The sequence below is a fragment of the Oryzias latipes genome, chromosome 18, assembly GCF_002234675.1.
Source record: "Oryzias latipes chromosome 18, ASM223467v1".
NCBI classification, from domain to species: domain Eukaryota; kingdom Metazoa; phylum Chordata; class Actinopteri; order Beloniformes; family Adrianichthyidae; genus Oryzias; species Oryzias latipes.
Genome location: NC_019876.2, coordinates 11187418 through 11205921, shown reverse-complemented (window position 1 = coordinate 11205921; position 18504 = coordinate 11187418). Strand labels below are relative to the sequence as shown.

Genomic DNA, 18504 nt, shown 5'->3' with positions numbered 1-18504 from the left:
CAGGACTGTCGATGTATCTCACCACATGATTAATGTAAAATGCTAACCCCTACCGTCAAATTCTGGACTCCACTTAAATAAAGTCCCACCAAAATAATCATTTGATCCAATCTAAAAGCGTTCCCAGTTGTCTTCTATTATGATGACGCCTTCTTTTTTGTTTTAATGTTTTCTAGTAAATAGTTTCTGCAGAGGGGCAGTTGTTCACTGTTGACGTGAAGTAACCCCGCCCCCTAACCTCCCCGTTGATGAGAGCTCTCTGTTTATCCATTGTGCTATCCTAGACACTTTACCATTGGGAGTTGGGTCATCTAGACCCACTAGACAGTGCTCTGAACCATTCTTCTTCAATGATTTGTGATCTTCACTGGTGTCCATGGATTACATGAAATCTTTCCACCTTTATCCACCTTTGTCATGGTAGGGAGAACACGTCAATGTAAGGGTGGGGACATAGGATAGCACAGCCCCCCCCCTTCAAAAAAAAAACAACAACATTATCTCTGCAACAAAAATGGCGAGCAATATCGGAGCTATCCAGCCGTACAGTTTAGATCCAGATTCCAGCTCAGACGAGGAAAACACAGACGTACGTGGATCTATTTGTCTACAAGTGGATGCATCAGAATGGAGTGGAGCAGGGAGCCCTGTATATTTTCTACTTCACAAATACAATCTTTTTCAAACTGCATTTTCTTTTAGTCTGATTCACAACAATTTGTCTGATTCAGATATGCGATTTTTATCAACATTTTCTTCACAGAAATCTTTCATCATCAGGAAAAATGCAACAAGAACATGTTAAAAACACCAAAAACATTAGTTGGTCTCTATAAAAGCATCATCTTGAACGGAAAAAAAACACTGAAGATTTTATTTTATTTTTATGTTATTGGAAATAAATTCAGGCATGAAGCGGTTTGGAATATGACTCAAACACCAGGTACAAAAACAGCAGAGGGTGTGTTCAAAGAACTCACCTCAGCCTTTGGCAGTTGATCAAAGCGACATTATTTCAGAGTTACTCTTTCATGCTGCACTTCTGGCTGACAGACAGTGATGGATTGGTGAGAATACAGTCTCCTTTCCCGAAAAGAAAAGCTAACAGAAACCTAGATTCTGTGGGGAAGTAATTGAGAAAATGTTTTCTGAAGTAATGGACGCTCCAATGAAAATGACTAACTAAATACATGTAAATAGAGACTTCTGGGTAAAGACTTTAAACAAAACAAAAAAAAATCCCCATTTCCGAAATCTGGATTGAACTTGCCTTATTGGAATAACCCCCAATCCTTTGTAATGTCAACTCAGGTGCCAGTTTTAGTGTTGCTGTTTATAAGACCACTCCAATAGAAGTAGGGTTTTTAACATGTTTTGCTGTATTTTTCTGATGACAGAGGACATATTAAAAAATGCCTTTCAAAATTGCATTTCTAAGTATTTCTTTATTCAAATTGTTTTGAATCAGGAGCAGAAGTAAAGAAAGGCTCGTATTTGTGATGCAGAAAATATACTGGATGGGTCATGAGCTTCCTGGTCTCCTCCATTCTGATGCATCAACTTGTAGACGACTAGATCCACGTAAGTCTAAGCTGGCATCTGGCTCCAAACTGGATAGCTCCTGTATTGCTCGCCATTTTTAATTTAATGTTAAGCTGGGGGTGTAAACTAGCAGGAGAGCGTGTAGACCGGGTTCTCAGCACTGATTTCTTATGATCTACTGCCGCTCTGCAGAACCGAAGTCCTGGAAAACGACACGTTTTTTTTTTTGTATGGGCTAAAAATGGCTTAAGAAAAGATCACTGCTTTGAAAATAGATCAAATAAAGATTACAGCGGGACTTTAATAAGTGGCAATCTTTAACCCTTGTGCTATCTTAGATGACCCCACCCTTACATTGACGTGTTATTCCTACCGTGACAAAGGTGGATAAAGGTGGAAAGATTTCATATAATCCATGGACACCAGTGAAGATCACAAATCATTGAAGAAAAAAGGTTCAGAGCACTGTCTAGTGGGTCTATATGACCCAACTCCCAATGTTCAAGTGCGTAGGATAGCACAAGGGTTAATCCTGTCCTACAGAGTTGATGGGACAAACGTACACTGAAAATGTTCATAAAAAAGAAATGATTGGCAACCCTGAGGAGCCCGTGTTCTGGATGTCAAGGGCGGGTAATGAAGTATCAGACACGGCCCAGCCTTCAGGCTGTGTTCCTGCAGGAAAGAGAGAGTCTGCATGAATTACAGAAAGAAGGGTAAAAGAGAGAGAAAGAGCAACGCTGGAAGCAAATTCTACAAGATTTACATACTAATGTCAATGTGAAACTCATGCTAGTGTCTTATTACATGTGATCTCTCAGCAAAAATCTGTCTATTTAGGTGGACTGCAAGTACTTACACTGAAAGTGAGGCAGTATACCTGAAGTTTACTTTCAATATACTATCTATGTCAACTTAAAATGTTCCACTTTAAGTAGTATTCAGTCAGTTTACATCCTACTCAGAGCCTGTAAGTGACTTTTTTGCTTTGTTTTCTGTCTTTTTTTTCTATGCATTTCATCATTTCTGTAATGAGTTTGATAAATATGTGAAAATTCTTTATTGCTTTGACTACAATGATTGAAATAAATAAATCAAATCAAATCAAACTATAATTTGTGTTTGATTGCTTTTATGTTACTATTGACAGCAGCACACATAAGTTCCTTTCAGAATAAAATACATCCTGTGACAAATAAGATCACCGGCTGCTGTTGATTTGCCATTTAAACATGTTGTCTCTGAAAAGCAACAATATATAAAATAAGAAATTCAAACTTATTCTAATACTAAACCACTGTGACAACAGATTAAGCCTTTTACTATCATTTTGCTTAGATGTCTGACATGTGCATTTGGCAGGAATGTTAAAGCTACCTCTTGATTTAGTTTAATCCCAGCAGTGGTTAAAATAAAAAATGAAATTTTTTCACTCATGTATGATCATCATCGTTTAAAAATCTAAAAATTAAAGACCAAACTAACTTAACTAACAAACCTTTTGTGTGCATTTGTATTGAAAGCCAGAGTAATATTTATGTCTAAATAAAGATCTTTTTAGAGAAAACTCAAATTATTTCAAAGTTAAATAGCAATTCTGCTTTTGGGAATTTTTGATATTTTAGTGGGAAAAAGCAACAAACACAATAGATTGTGGTGAATTCTAATACTAATGAATTTCATTTATCAAAATCTGGGTCAGGACTTTGTAAGAACCTGAACGGCGGTGTGGCGCACTTTCTGCGCCAGATTTCCCAGGAATTAAAATTGCAGTTCTGGTGGACTATTTTCTTTTTGAGTTTTCATTCAATGCATAGGTGTGCATGGGAGAGTTTTTCAACCCAGACAGGTTGAAACTGATTTGATTTTCCGATTCCTCTCAGCCAATGAAGTGACCTGCCAGCACCCAAGAAACCACGCCCACCGACGCTATCTGCCCCCCTCTGGGATTTAAAAGAGGTGAAGGAGAAACTCTCTTTGGGTTTTCTGCACGATAGACAAGGGACGGGTTTCAGAAAAGATACGTTCAAGGCCGAAGGAAAAGTAGGAATTCTTAGATTTTCCAAGCGCTGCAAAGATGAAACACCATGCAAGCGGGAAGGATAAATATTTATTGAACCAACTCTTCACGGAAAACGTCTGTTTTTTTTAGATAATGTTTTGCACTGATGGAGAAAGGCTATATTGATATATATGTATTTTTATTGCTTTTTACGAAAATATTTTCACGATGCGTGTCTTTTTGTTAGCTGAAAAAACGTATTTTAAAATCGGGGTTAAATTAGATCAACGTGGATGTGTGTTTTTCTTTCTATTCTTTATTTGTTATTCGTATTGTTGTTTAAAACTTTCTTACTTTCAACAGATTTTTTTTCCTTTGCTCGCCTCTGAAAACAAGAAACTTTTTACCCGAACACGGGGGAGGACCGTGAAAGCATCACCACTGATTTTCATATTGGGTCCTGAATGAGGGCAAGATGTTGGCATAGCTGTTGAAGTGAAGGCTCTGCTATGCCAGTGACTTGCCATCCTTCACTTCCCTGTTGCAGCCAAGCCTCGGAGAGATTCTGCTTTCATTTCCCGCCTAGATTCTGTAATTATTCAAAGGTAACCAGCAATTTAGTAGCAACACTTCTGGCTATATTTTTGTGAACTTGTTACCCTTTGCTTTCATTTTGTGCTGCTTTATGTTTTTTAGAGGAGGAAACTGTGCAGGAAGTTGTTGTTTTTGGACATCAAACATAATTTTTCTTAACTTTACTGTCTGACTGATAGAATAAATCAAAAGAAAATGTCAGACTTTACTACTACAAATAAAAATCTTTATAGTAATAATCCCTTAGCAAATAGTAGTCTATTGCCTAAACACATTTCATTTGTGTTTTTGTACCCATTAATCTATGTATTTTCTCAAATCTAACATTTAAAAATGTTCTAGAATTGAATTATGAGGAGTTTTCTGTGTTAACAATTTTAATGAAGTATTTTATTTTGAAAGGAACTTGCATGTGCTGCAGACAAAAAGTAAAGGAAGGTAAAATGATTAAAAATAAAATAATATAACACAATTCTTGTAATATTTACAAGCTGCATGTTGTAAACGAATGACTTAATTGCCACAAATTCTAATTGTTGAGGTGGGACTTTGTGGCTCTTGTTGGGTTTTGGTCAATAAGAAACTGGACCAAATCGGTCTTTTATTGGTAAAGGGTGCAGAGGCCATGAATGCATCATGTACATGTACTGTAGGAAGTAGAGTGGAACTTTAAGAAAAGTGTTTTCACTGACAACATCTATGGCCTCTATTTACATTTTAAGTGACTTAACTTATTAATACTATGGCAGGAACATTTAAAGTTTATGATGGTATCTAAAAAGTAAACTTCAAGTACACTGCCTCACGTTTTGTACTATAAACCAAGTAGACTTGTACACTTAAATAGACTACTTTTGCTAAGTGATATTTTTGAAGTAAATTATTGAATTCTTTTAAAGAAACTAAGATTTGGTTTTTGGATTTTTTTTTTATATTATTTGGTAGCCGGTTAGTTTGTAAAAAACAAAATGTTTGAGTAAATCTTGTAAGCTTTTTAAGCTCAAAAACACGTTTTTGTCTGGATGGATAAGAAACCAGATCTGGTTTTGGGTGGAATGATATTAATTACCCAACAATCTACATTTTTATGATTTTTACACACGTTTAATCTATAACTTTTACTTATTATATCTTTTGTTTTGAAGTAAAATCAATGAAGGGACTTGAATAATCGATACTGCACTGTCTAAATAAAGCAGAATCTTTATTTATATATCTGACAAACCAACGCTTTTTCATTAAAAGTTTTCTATCACACAAATATAAATTTTAAGTGTTTTCTTCATCCTCCATCTATAATTTTTTGAAAATCTTTTTTTACATTTAAGTTTGGACAAATATTATTGGTATTGGAAAGAATACCTCGGTATACCTTTCCAAAATGTTATAAAATGAACTAAAAACTCTGCGCTGATCACGTGATCTAAAAATGTCACGTGACAGCAGCAACTGTTGTCCTTCTGTTTCTGACTGACACTTTTCCTCGTTTCCTCGTTCTCCCTACAGTAGTTGTCACTTTTGCTTCATCTGCCTCAGTGGTAAATGCGAAACAGACTTGAGACAAAGGTGTTCTGGGTATGGAGACGTTTTTTAAAAAAACTTCTTTTTGCTTAAAAAGAGACGTCAGCGAATCTGGCTAAAACCTTAGCTTAGCCTAGCTTAGCATAGCAACAACATGTGTTGACTGTGTGCAGTTGCAGCAGCCTCTTCTTATCATATCTCCACTGACTGGCAGTATTTTTCTACTGTTATTCGTTCTGGAATTTGCACTAAGTAACGTTATTGTTTGGTTCATTCAAAATATCCGTTAATTAGCTGCTCTTACTTTTATTTGGAAATACAAAAATGTCCTAGTTTTGTGATTATTTATTGTTATTCTCGGCTCATATTCTCAGTTACTCAGCTGTCCTTGTCCTGCAAGACAGAACAACCTAATGTTATAAATTTATAAATAAATAACATTTTAAATTGAGTCCAGAAAGGCTTATTTGGGTAAGAAAAGTCCTGTTGAGCAGAAAGACAAACCAAGGGCTTTTAAGTTGAAAGGATCTACAAAATTTGCCAGTGTATTTGAGTCCAAATGTGTTGAGAATAACAATAAAAGATTGCAAAACAACATTATGCTAAAGTCGGTTGAAATGAGAAACAAAATAAGTACAAACTTGGGGAAAAAATGATGTAGTACCGGAACTTTTGCTTTTGATATTTGAAAATTGTGTTATTTTCCCCCCCCCCCAAGATTTGCTGCACATCTGCAGTCATGACTTTTGCAAGCAGATGTTAGTTGTTGTCAATTTAAATTTTTTGTTTAGTGTGGATTTATTGCACATTGGATATAAATCAAGTAATACTAACTGTTAAGTTGTATTTCAGAATAAAATACTCAAAAAAGGGCAGTACAGCATTGCAAATATATGAAGGTATTCTCTAATAAAGCAATAAACGATTTTCTGGTCAAAGAGAATTGGAAATTTAAGAAAATTATACTGTTTTTGTGTCCCTCTCTCTCTTATGTTTTTCCAGAAATGAACAGTGAAAACTTCCTCCTGAGTGAGAAAATAGTGTCGCCCTCCTATGTTCGGCAGGGGTCACAGGCCCGACGTGGCCATGAGCAACTCATCAGACAATTATTGGAACAGGTAAGGAGCGTTTCTCCTCATTGGGGTTTTTTTTCCCCCCCGCAGGTGTTGCCATATCTTCATTCACATTTTGCTTGTTTTAGGGTAAATGCCCCGAAGAGGGATGGAGCGAAAGCACAGTAGAGCTTTTCCTGAACGAGCTGGCCGTGATGGACAGCAACAACTTCCTGGGGAACTGTGGCGTAGGCGAGAGAGAGGGCAGGGTGGCGTCCGGCCTCGTGGCACGCCGACATTACAGGTGCAAGCATGTCAGGCGGAAAACAGTGTGTAAAAAAGAAAGCAACAGTCACCTACAATTTTTCTATACATTCAAATTCTTATGTATCCTAGTATAGAGCTTTGTGGAATCCCATTAGGTAAACACCTTTAAAGTCCTGTTCCCAGAGGTCTTTTAATCATAAATTTGCAGTTTTTAGTCTAAATAAAAAAAAGCCTGTGTCACTTTCTAGGACATAGTTTCTGCAGAGCTGCAATAGTTCATCAGAAATTCGCCTCTGAGTTGTAGGTTGGCTGCACGGTTGCGCAGTGGTTAGCACTCTTGCCTCACAGCAAGAAGGCCCCCAGAACATCAATGGGGGACCTTTCTGTGTGGAGTTTGCACGTTTTCCCCGTGCATGCGTGGGTTTTCTCCGGCATCTCTGGCTTCCTCCCACCGTCCAAAACATGCTTCATAGGTTGATTGGCAACTCTAAATTGTCCCTAGGTGTGAGTGTGAGAGTGGATGGATGTGTGATTGAGGACATTCTACCCTGCGACAGACTGGCGACCTGTCCAGGCTGTCCCCTGCCTTCGTCCATAAGTAGCTGGGATAAGCCCCGTGACCCTGAAAGGGATAAAACGGAATAGAAAATGAATGAAAAAATGAATTGGAGTAATATGACATTTAGTTAGATATATATGTAAATTTCAGTTGTATAAACAACTATTGAGTTGGATAAACATAAGAAATTACGTTGAATACATTTAACTCAATTACTTGTCACCAATTGAATCAATTCATTTAAATTTTATAAGTTGTATATATATGCATCACAATGTAATTGGAAATAAGATCATAAACTTGTGCGTTTACTTTGTCTGTTATTTTTCTCCAAGCAAAAATCTCTTTCTTTTTGATGATGCAGCCGTATTACTTTTTTGATGGGCTTGTAATCTTCAAATGCCCTCATTAAAATCTGCAACTCCGTCTCACTGAAGTATAACGCTCTCTTTTTTTATCCATGCATTTCCATGGTGACTCCGGAAATGTGCGATCCATTGAGAATGTCTTTGTGTACTTGCTGTTCACGTGCATTAACCCAGGGTCGAGCGTAATTATGCTAACTCATATCCGGATTTTGGAACCGACATACCCAGAGTAAGCAAGTTCTGGGTTAAAGTCAGGGTAGTTTAAACGTGCTTTCTGGAATACCCCCTGGCTCTCTGCTTTATGTTAGGAATGTCTTTTTATTTTTGGTATTTTCCATGCATGTCCCAACTGCCGAACAAGGCAAATGAACGGTATAGACGTTTTGGAAGGTTGATCTTCTCCTCTCCCACAAAGGTTAATCCATGGCATTGGTCGTTCAGGAGACATTGCTGCTATTCAGCCTAAGGCTGCGGGCTCCAGCCTGCTCAACAAACTCACCAATTCTGTTGTGCTTGACATCTTAAAGCTTTCAGGTTTGTGAATTTTTTTTTCCCCTTCGGTTTTAAAAAACGCTTTTTTTCTTGTATGTTTTGGTACATTTCTGCCAGAGAAACATTTGTTGTGTTCTTGTAGAATTAGTGATAAAACTTTCATAATTTAACTACAGAGATCGTCAACACAATTCTGTATGCATTAAATCTGCTGATGACACCTTTTCGATCAATGTATGAATCACACTTGAGGCTGCTGAAGAAATTAAAACGATATTATTGTTTTAAATAGTAAAAAACTGATATTTACAGAAAAAATATACATTTATTTTTTTAAACTGAACTTTATTTTTGAACCCTTACTTGTTTTAAAGGGTTGAATAATGTTATTTTTTAACATCATACAACTCCTAAAGCTATATTAATTTGTAATATCTTTTTAATCTTATAATAGTTGAAGAAGGTTTTCAAATAGTTATTGTAAACAAAAGCAAAGTGAGGTGACATCCAATCTTCCACCATTCTAAGAAGAAACATGTATCACTTAATTACTTTTCTTTTTTTATGGGGGAATATCCTAAACTATGTTTTTTTTCATGTAGGTTTGGGTTTTAAAAAAAATCTGGTAATCTATTCATTTAAACCTTCACGTAGAAATTTCAAGATTAACAAATAAATTGATGGATTCTGCTTCAAAGTAGTTTCTAGTTTAATGCTAGTTGTAGTTTCATTAAAATACTGCTTTACTTTTTAGGTTTTAGTTTTTGAATTTGTCGTTTTTTTAAATAAAAATGGCACCTTTCCTCTTTTTTCTGCTTTTATTGTGAAAACTTGACAGTTTTCCATCTGTCCAGTATTTTTTTTACTATTAAACTCCAACATTTGAGCCTCACTGCAAGTTAGGATACAAGTTTGCAGAGTAAACATTGGAAGAGAATTATTAAAATAGTAAAAAAAAAAAGTGGTTATGATGTAAATGAGTAAAATTCTGTTGTTTTATCATTATAGTTATCTCAAAGTTTGAAAGTTTTACCTTTAGTTTCTTTGTGATTTAGGTGTCCGGAGTGTGGCAAGTTGCTTTGTTGTTCCCATGGCAACAGGGATGAGCTTGGCTCTTTGCTTCCTCACCCTTCGTCACAGGAGACCCAAAGCACGCTACATCATTTGGCCTCGCATCGACCAGAAGTCCTGTTTCAAGTCGATGATCACGGCAGGTGAAGATGATTCCCGTCTGGATTCGTAAATGAATCCTTCCAAGCAGAAATGAACCGATTGACCTGAATCTTTTTGCGGCGCCGGTATGTTTCCACCTCATAGAATCCCACCCCCTGTCTTATCAGGCTTTGAACCCGTCGTCGTGGAGAATGTCCTCGATGGCGACGAATTGCGAACAGACTTGGAGGCGGTGGAGCGGAAAGTGGAAGAGCTCGGCGCCGAGAACATTCTGTGTGTTCACTCCACAACGTCTTGTTTTGCACCGCGAGTCCCTGACAGGTGATAAGGGGGTCTGGTGTGTCTTTATTGGCATCTGTTTCTCCTTGAAACGCATCAATGAGGCCCGATTTGAACCTCTCGTTTGCCTAACTGTCATGTAGCCTGGAAGAGCTGGCTGCTATGTGTGCCAAACACAACATTCCTCACGTCGTCAACAATGCATACGGAGTGCAGTCGTCCAAATGCATGCATCTGATACAACAGGTATTTACTACTCCTCCATCTTCATCGCCTGCAGGTGGACTCAGAGGAACTGAATGTTTAAAGATTTATGTGTTAAAATTAACTCCTATTTTTCTTCTATGAGGGGGCTCGTGTGGGAAGAATTGATGCCTTCGTTCAGAGTTTGGACAAGAACTTTATGGTTCCAGTAGGTGGCGCCATAATTGCTGGTTTTGATGCAGCTTTCATAGAGGAGATTAGCAAGATGTATCCAGGTGAGTGGTATATGTGCATTTTTAATATTTAACTAAGCATGTTTTTTTATTTTTGCAGGGGTTTTTCAGATGTGGAGTCTTTTGGACGTATTGTTCCTAAAATCTTTTTAAAATTAAATAATTGTTTTAACCCTTGTGCTATCCTATGACCCCACCCTTGCATTGACGTGTTCTTCCTACCATGACAAAGGTGGATAGAGGTGAAGAGGATTTCATGTAATCCATGGACACCAGTGAAGATCACAAATCATTGAAGAAAAAAGGTTCAGTACACTGTCTAGTGGGTCTAGATGACCCAACTCCCAATGGTAAAGTGCCTAGGATAGCACAAGGGTTAAAAGACCACCCATGATTAGAGAAAAAAATCCAGTATTTAACAGATCCAATATTTTCTTTCTTTCTGTTTGCGTCATGAACAAAGTCTAGATTTTACTAAAAGATTATACCTTAATAAGTTCACAGCGCCACCTACAGACTTAGAGAAGAGAGGTTTGTAATTTGGCACGTAAAAGAGTGAAGGAACCAATAAGATGCAGATGCAACACATGCTGTAAGGACTTCCCACTAAAGGAAGAAACAGGAATTTTATTTGTAAGGATTTTTCTAGCAGTGACTGTTTACATGCAGGATAATATGCATATCTATTCTAAAAAAGCGATCCCATGTTAACGCATTTTTCTGATTAGTTCGGCTGGATTATATTATACTCTGCATAGAATGTGTTGGATTTGGCTATATTATTGACATGATAGAATCACTTTGTTTTATGTTTATGACAGAAAACATGGTAGTACAAATCTGATGGTTTGATTCTCTTTTTTTCCCACCTGACAAAGTTTGTTGAACAAAAATCAGTATTTTTTTTGTTTGTTTTGCTCTTAAATTAATCTCTCAATCTCTCATCTTTTGATCTATTTTTAAGGCTTTCCCAGTGGTCTTTTAGTGACGATGAAGCCATGTTCAGCCTAAATAATATAAAAAACCTGTGTCGTTCTGTAGGACATGGTTTCTGCAGTAGTTCATCAGAAATTCCCCTCTTGGGTTGTGAATGTGAAGGAAGCCTTCCCTGACTTCCAGTCATCCCATTGTTTACACTCTCTCCCACTAGCTTACAGCCCATCACACCCTAACATTAGCGGTTCAACAAAAATAGTGAGCAATATTGGACCTATGCAGCCGTACAGTTTTGAGCGAGATGTCAGCTCAGATGAGGGAAACTCAGACGTCCTTTTTGTTTTTTCTGCAAGTGGATGCATCAGATGGAGGTGGAGCGGGGAGCTTTTGGCCCGCTGACTGTAGCAGCTACGTCACAACTACAACTTTTTCCAACAGCCTTTTTTCTTCTGATTCACAATAATTGGAAAATAAAGCAATACGGAGAAATGGAATTTTAAGATGAATGTTCTTTATACTTATGGTCCTCAATCATGAGTAAAAATCAACAAGAACATGTTAAAAAAAAAACACATTTCATTGGAATGGATCTAAATATTTTAGGCTTTTTATAAATCAAAGGGTGGACCCTTCCCCTTCTGTGTGAGAATTATTGATTACAAATACTGCGTTATGTTGATTTTTGGTGTTGCATCCTATTGACTGTACTTGTTGCTGCAGTTTATTTCAATATTTTATTCAAAATGTTACGTAAATGTAGCCTTGATAACTTGATGGTACCTGGTGGATCCTTTTAATCCCTCCACTTCTAAGGCTTTTTTAATTCATATTTCTCCTTAAAAGTTTTTCTTCATGGCTTACTGGGCCCCAGTGTTGTTAATAATCACTGCAGATATCAAAATAAAAGCATGTAGCGCAGGTCTGTGTATCCTTTCCTCTCACACGATCCTCAAACATGGTCCACAAATCGATTTATTTAAAGACTCAACCAACTTTGTCGATACAGTCCAATTCTTTTACCTAAATGGATGCAGTCTATATATTTATTCATTTGGCATTTAAAATTATAAACATCTTTTAACAGCAAAACTATTGTTTTTTTTAGTGGCACTTTTTATTTTTAAGCAACAGAAACAAAATGTCTTTGACACAACAGCTTTAAACATGAAAACCTGACATTTTGGGTCCTTTCAGACGTTTTTTTTTCTTTTCTTTTTTTATTCAGTTATGGTTTGCAGTGGTGTAAAGAAAACAAAGGCTTATCATATGTTTAGTGAAGACAACACACATCCCTAAAAAATGGTTGACCTTCAGCCCATTGGAATTGATAAAAGCAAGCTTGTGATTGGACGTTGTTTGCATCACATGTACATAAAAAGGCAGACAGTAGAGACACAACAGGAAGAGAAACCGATACCAGAAATAGATCATTTACTTCCTGATCGATTTTATATATTTTTTTACCAGCATAATTTCATTCATGTGTGGATTCTGCTGTTTTTCTTACTGATTTTTTTGATGTATCTGTATATTTTACATCCCTAATGTAGAGGTATTACGATGAAATCTAAAAGGCCCAATAGTTGTTTATTTGTTTGTGTAAATGTTGAATCACCTTCTTGTTTCAGCTGAACTACAGTGTCTTTCTCCGTCCAGGTCGAGCCTCCGCTTCACCTTCACTGGACGTCCTCATCACCCTCCTCACCACGGGAGCAAACGGCTACAAGAAGTATCTGTCAGAGAGGAAGGTGAGGAATGGGGGGCAGATGCACAGATCAGCTCTCACAGGCTAAAAATAACTCGTCCTAAACTCAAGCTGGGTGTGTAGACGTGCAGAAAACATGGATGAATCGATCAGTTCACTCCTGTTTGTGTGCTCTTTGCTGTGACTCCAAAGTGAATTTTGCAAAATGAAGGGTGGGGTGGGGGGCACTCTAGAAGTTTTTTAAACACCTCCCCTGGTGGTTCCTTGCTGTAAATTGCAGATTTTCTGCCGATGCAGCATTTTCCTCTGCAGCAAACCTCCACTGCTGTAGCGTCGACGTCCTGTATCACAACTTTATCCGCTTCTCTAGAAGAAAAAGAAAAAGCACAAACCCAGATTTTCCATCGACGACGTGTTTTTAGTGAAACACAGTAAAAATGAAACTGACTCTACACCTACTAAAGATCTGTCAAAAAAGAAAAACACCTGAGAAGCCATTAATTACCCACAATACTTTTAGTGTAAAGCCCCTCTCTGCAGGAGGAATTTCACCTGGCCTTTTTTTTATGACCTGACATCATAAAGCCCTATTGATTTCCTTTGGTCCACTATATGCATAATTAATGTTCAGAATCTGTTTTTCCATCGCGTCTGCAGATCCACGCGGGTTGTTCACATCTCTCCTGAGGTCACCAGCTGTAAATAATTTAGACGTCGACCACGGAGGCTCCTTTGCAAAAGTGAATGCTGTGTTCTATGGCCTGCAGGTGCTCCCCGCCCTTGCCCCAACCCATTACCCCCCTTTTACCTGCCCCCACTGACTGAGCAGTTGATATATGCCCTTCACTCTCACCCTCCACCCTCCACCCCTGCCACCCTGGTCACAACTGCAAATTCATGAAAAACCTCTTTTTTTTTTGTAAATGGCAGTTCTTTTATCTGTTTTATCTCCATAGCAACTATTTAATGTTTTTGTTATCTGGGGGTGATAAACATGTTCGCGTAAATTTTAGAAGATTTGGCAAAAGTAAACTTTTGGATTTCCTTGGCAACGGATGTTTTTTGTTCACCACAGCCACCTTCCTTTTATGTTTATATGATATGTCATGTTGTTTTGTTCAGTTTGAGCCGAAGATTCACGCACTATACTTTTGCAATAAAAAATGTGCCAACAACAGAGGAACGCCACTTTTGCGAGCTCGCCACTCTAACACGGTTAAGTCTGCAACTTCTAATATCAACAATTTTTCCTAAGTAGCTTTCCAATGACGCTCGGGGAGTTGGGAGGCGATGGATTGATCCCTTGGAAAAGTTTAAATTTGTTTTGTTTTTTTTACTCAAGATGGCAGCCTCCTTCAGAGATCAAAGGTCAATAAAAACTTCAGTAGATGTTGTTGAGTTAAGCTGGCGGCACGTGTGTGAAATTCATGAAGATTCCTCGAACTAAAGTTGACTTTTCTCATATGAAAATGTGAAAATCCCAGAATTTCACACTTTGCCATAAAATGGCCGCCAAGCCGTAGGTTCTGTGGCCATCCCATAATAATTATAAAACTTCTCTCGGATGCCCTCGACATGTCTGTTTGGGTTAGTGGATCTTGAAATGCGTTTGAGCCCCATAAGAGATTTTGGCCCAATTCATGGTTTGTTTGTTTTTTTTAGGCGGTTGCGCCCGCTGTGATGTCATCATATCTTTTTTTTTGTGTGTGTGTGTGTGGGTGGGTGGGGGGGGGGGGTGGGGGGGTATTCATTTTGCCCAAAATTCCTTTTCTTCGGGTATTAAGTGCGTGCAAACTTTGGTAAGTTTTTGAGTATGTGGCAAGGGAAACATGCAGTCAGAAAGAAAAATTGCAAAAACGAGCTGTCCTGGACCGCGGCAGGACATTAAAAAAGTCTGTTGTTGATCATATTTACAAAAACAAACAATAGCTGATGAGAATGTGTTTGCACACACACACACACACACACACACACACACACACACACACACAAAGGCATTGTCTGCACAGTTGTCACCATGCACTCTCCCCCAACATCTGCCATCATTCCTCTGGGATAAAGTTGCTCTTTGTAGCCGAAGAACAAGGGACACTTTAAGACGCTTGACAGAAAATATTCCCGACGCTTTCAGAACAGTGGTGTGGAGTGGTGTGGTGTGTGTGTGTGGGTGTGTGTGTTGGGGGTGTGAGTCAGCAGAGTCTGCCGACACACTCCTTCTTTTGCAGAGTGCAGGAACCTCTAATGTGTGATGCCTCACAGGGGGAATCTGAACCAGAAAAACACTAAAAGCCATCGTTTTGGTTGGGTTACAGCTTCCCCGCTCAGCCACACAGAACATCTCGCGTCTTGTCGTTCTGATTCCGTCGGTCACACACGGCTGGAGGTTTTGGGCTAAGCATCTCGTCAGCGTCTTTTAAAGCCGTTCAGTTCCCCGTTAGAAAGCGTGCATAATGCTCTGCTTCTCTAATTGATCTCAGAGGTAGCCGTCCTCAGAAATTCTGGGGAAGGGAAGTGGTAGTACAGGAAGTAGGAAAAGAAACAAAACGCCACCGTCAGGCAGGTGGAGTATTTGTTGGGTTTGCAGTAAAAACCCGACTGCTAAGAGTCTTGCAGTGTTGTCTTGTGGCCTCTACCTCTGTCTTTGTATTTTCTCACGAACGTTTGCATGATCTACAGGAGATCTACTCCATTCTGGCTGAGGAATTGAAAAGACTGGCGTCTGCACACGGGGAAAGATTGCTGCACACGCCTCATAACCCCATTTCTCTGGGTGAGCTTAATGAGTTATTACTGACCAGAAGGTCAACTTTACTTTTTTCTTTTTTCTTTAACCCAGTCTTTGCACCTGTGTGTCCCTCCTCCAGCAATGTCTCTAGATGGCCTTCAAGCCACCAGCGACAAAGCAGTGACTCAGCTGGGCTCCATGCTGTTTACCCGACAAGTTTCTGGAGCCAGGTATGCAGGGTCACCTTAAATGAAGACGGCCAGGGGACGCTGGTAATCAGGCAAATGGATGAGAGGGAAACTACTTAAGAATATTAGGCGGCCTGTTCTGTCAGGGAAACTAATTTAAGAGCATGTTTTCCTTTTGGAAGTAAAGTATCTTTTACTCGTGACCCTTATAGACCCATTCCAATAAAAATGGTGTTTTTGGTGATTTTAACATGTTCTTGTGGAACTAATTTTTGATGATGGAGGACATATGTTAAGAAAATTAAGCCCAAATTTGCATTTTTTTTAAATTCAAATCGTGAATTAGGAGTGAACAAAAAAGAAAAAATGCTGTTTGAAAAAGATTGTAGTTGTGACGTAGAAAGTTTGCTAGAGTATGATAGGTTCCCTCCTCCAACTAGACACATGTACATCTTGGTTGTCCTCATCCCAGCTGACATCTGACTCAAAACTGAACAGCTGGATAGCTCCAAAATTGCTGGCCATTTGTGTTTTAAGTTGAGGATATGAGGGACTGTAAGCTAGTGGTAAAGCGTGGAAACAGAGAGCTCTCAGCTTAGAGGAGAGGAAGGGGGCGGGGTTGATTTCCCTCAAGGGTCCCTTCGACAACTTATAAGAGAATTTCGAATGAACTCCTGTCACTCTGCAGAAACTATTCTCTAGAAAATGACAGTTTTTTTATTTTAATTTTAAAAACAGCATAAATATAATTCAACAACCATAGGGAATGCTTTTAAAATAGATCAAAATACGATTGGAGCGCAGATAAAATTCTGTAACAGATAAGTAATCGGGGATACAGGGAGGACTTGGTGTGTCATTCGATTTTTGAAAGCAGATAAGGAGACTTGTTGGTGGAACCAAGGAGTACATGGGTGTGAAAGACACAGGAGACAGAGCTGAGGAGGTTTCAGAGTCACAAGGATGGGTCCATGATGAATCCATCAGAGGAACAGCTCATGTTAGATGTTGTAGAGATGAATTCAGATGGTTTGGACTTGTTGAAACCTACCAGGAAAGAGGTCTAGATGAAGACCAAAGAGGAGGTTTTTAAGTATTAAAAGACCACCGGGAACACTTTCAAAATGTATCAGAAGATGACTGTAGTGGGTCTTTAACCATTTTCATTCATATTTACTGCTGACTTGATACATTTCCTGATTCTCTTCACCTAATTTGTGTTTTATCCCTGGTTTCTGTTTTAAATAAACTGCAGCACTACTTTCTTGTCCCCCCCCCTCCCCTCCATTTTTTAGGGTCATACCACTTGGTAAGGAGCAGACCATAAATGGATATACATTTCGTGGGTTTATGTCGCACTCCGAGTCCTACCCCTGCCCCTACCTCAACGCGGCCTCGGCCATCGGCATCACTCGGGAAGATGTGGCGCTGTGCATCAAAAGGCTGGATAAAAGCCTGAAGGCTCTGAAGAAGGAGGGAAAAGCAGCGAGGAGCCCTTCTCCATTAGCCTCACAGAATCTCTGAACGTGGTGACATCCAGAGATGAAACTATCAGCAGCTTGTTTGTTCAAGCATAGGAATTCAGATATTTATTAATAAACCTGGACAGGTTCGCTGCCTTTGATTGCACAACACCTGCCTTTAAATCTCTAAGGAGCAAAATGGCCTTTTGCCTCTATAGCTATAATTTAATAAACTGTCAAACTGTTTTCTGTTTTTTTTTTTTCATTTTTAGATCATGTTTTATTAAAAAAAGAAGATTAAAAGATTGAGCTTCATGTAGCAATTTCTCTGAATTAAAAGCGTCTCATAATTGAGCGGGGAGTCTTAGCATGTAATATTGTCGTAGCATTAGGCAGACAGATGGTGCATAATGAATTTATGTTCTCTTTTTGGCATAAATTAGCCCCCCTTCTCTGACTGATATACCAAACAATCTAATTGCTGATCCATTAACTCCATCTGAACTCTGTAATGGACTGTCTGTTATGTTTTTAGGTTATATAACGAATCATTTTAAATGAATTAACAGCTAAGTAGACCAAAGAATCATCTGTGACCAGACAAGGAAGTGCGTATGTTCAGAGTTTGAATCAACACCGTATGCAAGAGGCTCAGGTAAAAAAAATCTGATCATGTTGGGATATTCCACGTCTCCTCTGTGCTCAGAAGCAGCCGCGTCTGTGCAGATGTTGCTCTTCGTCTTGCTATTAGTAATGCAGGTCACAGATGCTGTGTAGCGGCAGAGCCGCCTCAGCCGGCAGCCTTCAGAAAGGGGGGCTGCTCTCTGATAGTTATGCCGTTGTATCAGCACATTCCACTGTTCCAGAGCTGTACTGAGGCACTGAGAGAAGAGAGGGAGAAAAAACCCTACTGCCTCTGATGCTGCTGTCACTATGCAGCAATGCATGTCAATGATGATCAGTCAAAATGAATGTGAGCTTTAATGATCTGAAATCTGTGTTTTTATGTGCAGAAATGGAAAATATATGTATATAAGCGCAATCAATGTGTTTTTCTATTTTTTTAATGTAAGATCAGCATGTTTCCAACAGTAAATCTGCAATATTGTCAAAGAAATCTCGTGTGTGGCCACGGAGGCGCTGTCCGTGGTGCTGCAGATATGCGCCGTTTAGATCCTAAGAGGGAGGGGAAATCCATACA

The 18504-nt window shown here is 38.7% G+C and overlaps 1 protein-coding gene and 1 non-coding gene across 4 annotated transcripts; both read left to right on the top strand.

Annotated features, from left to right (window-relative positions):
- Positions 1–3986: 3986 nt before the first annotated feature.
- mir31 (microRNA 31) lies at positions 3987–4094 on the top strand. Its single transcript, NR_107194.1, has one exon. It is a non-coding gene; the product is annotated as a microRNA 31 (primary transcript).
- A 31-nt stretch (positions 4095–4125) lies between these two features.
- Positions 4126–18345, top strand: sepsecs (Sep (O-phosphoserine) tRNA:Sec (selenocysteine) tRNA synthase). Of its 3 annotated transcripts, XM_023966254.1 has the most exons (13): positions 5555–5713; positions 6512–6558; positions 6662–6777; positions 6861–7015; positions 8321–8439; positions 9453–9611; positions 9738–9891; positions 9993–10095; positions 10199–10328; positions 12879–12970; positions 15604–15697; positions 15792–15882; positions 17136–18345. In XM_023966254.1, the coding sequence occupies exons 3-13, from the start codon at positions 6664–6666 to the stop codon at positions 17362–17364; spliced, it is 1440 nt and encodes a 479-aa protein (XP_023822022.1). In that variant the 5' UTR covers positions 5555–5713; positions 6512–6558; positions 6662–6663; the 3' UTR covers positions 17365–18345. The 3 variants fall into 3 exon arrangements, with proteins under 3 accessions (XP_023822023.1, XP_023822022.1, XP_023822021.1); XM_023966255.1 differs by lacking the exons at positions 5555–5713; positions 6512–6558 and adding an exon at positions 4126–4149; XM_023966253.1 differs by lacking the exon at positions 6512–6558.
- The last annotated feature ends 159 nt before the right edge of the window (positions 18346–18504 follow it).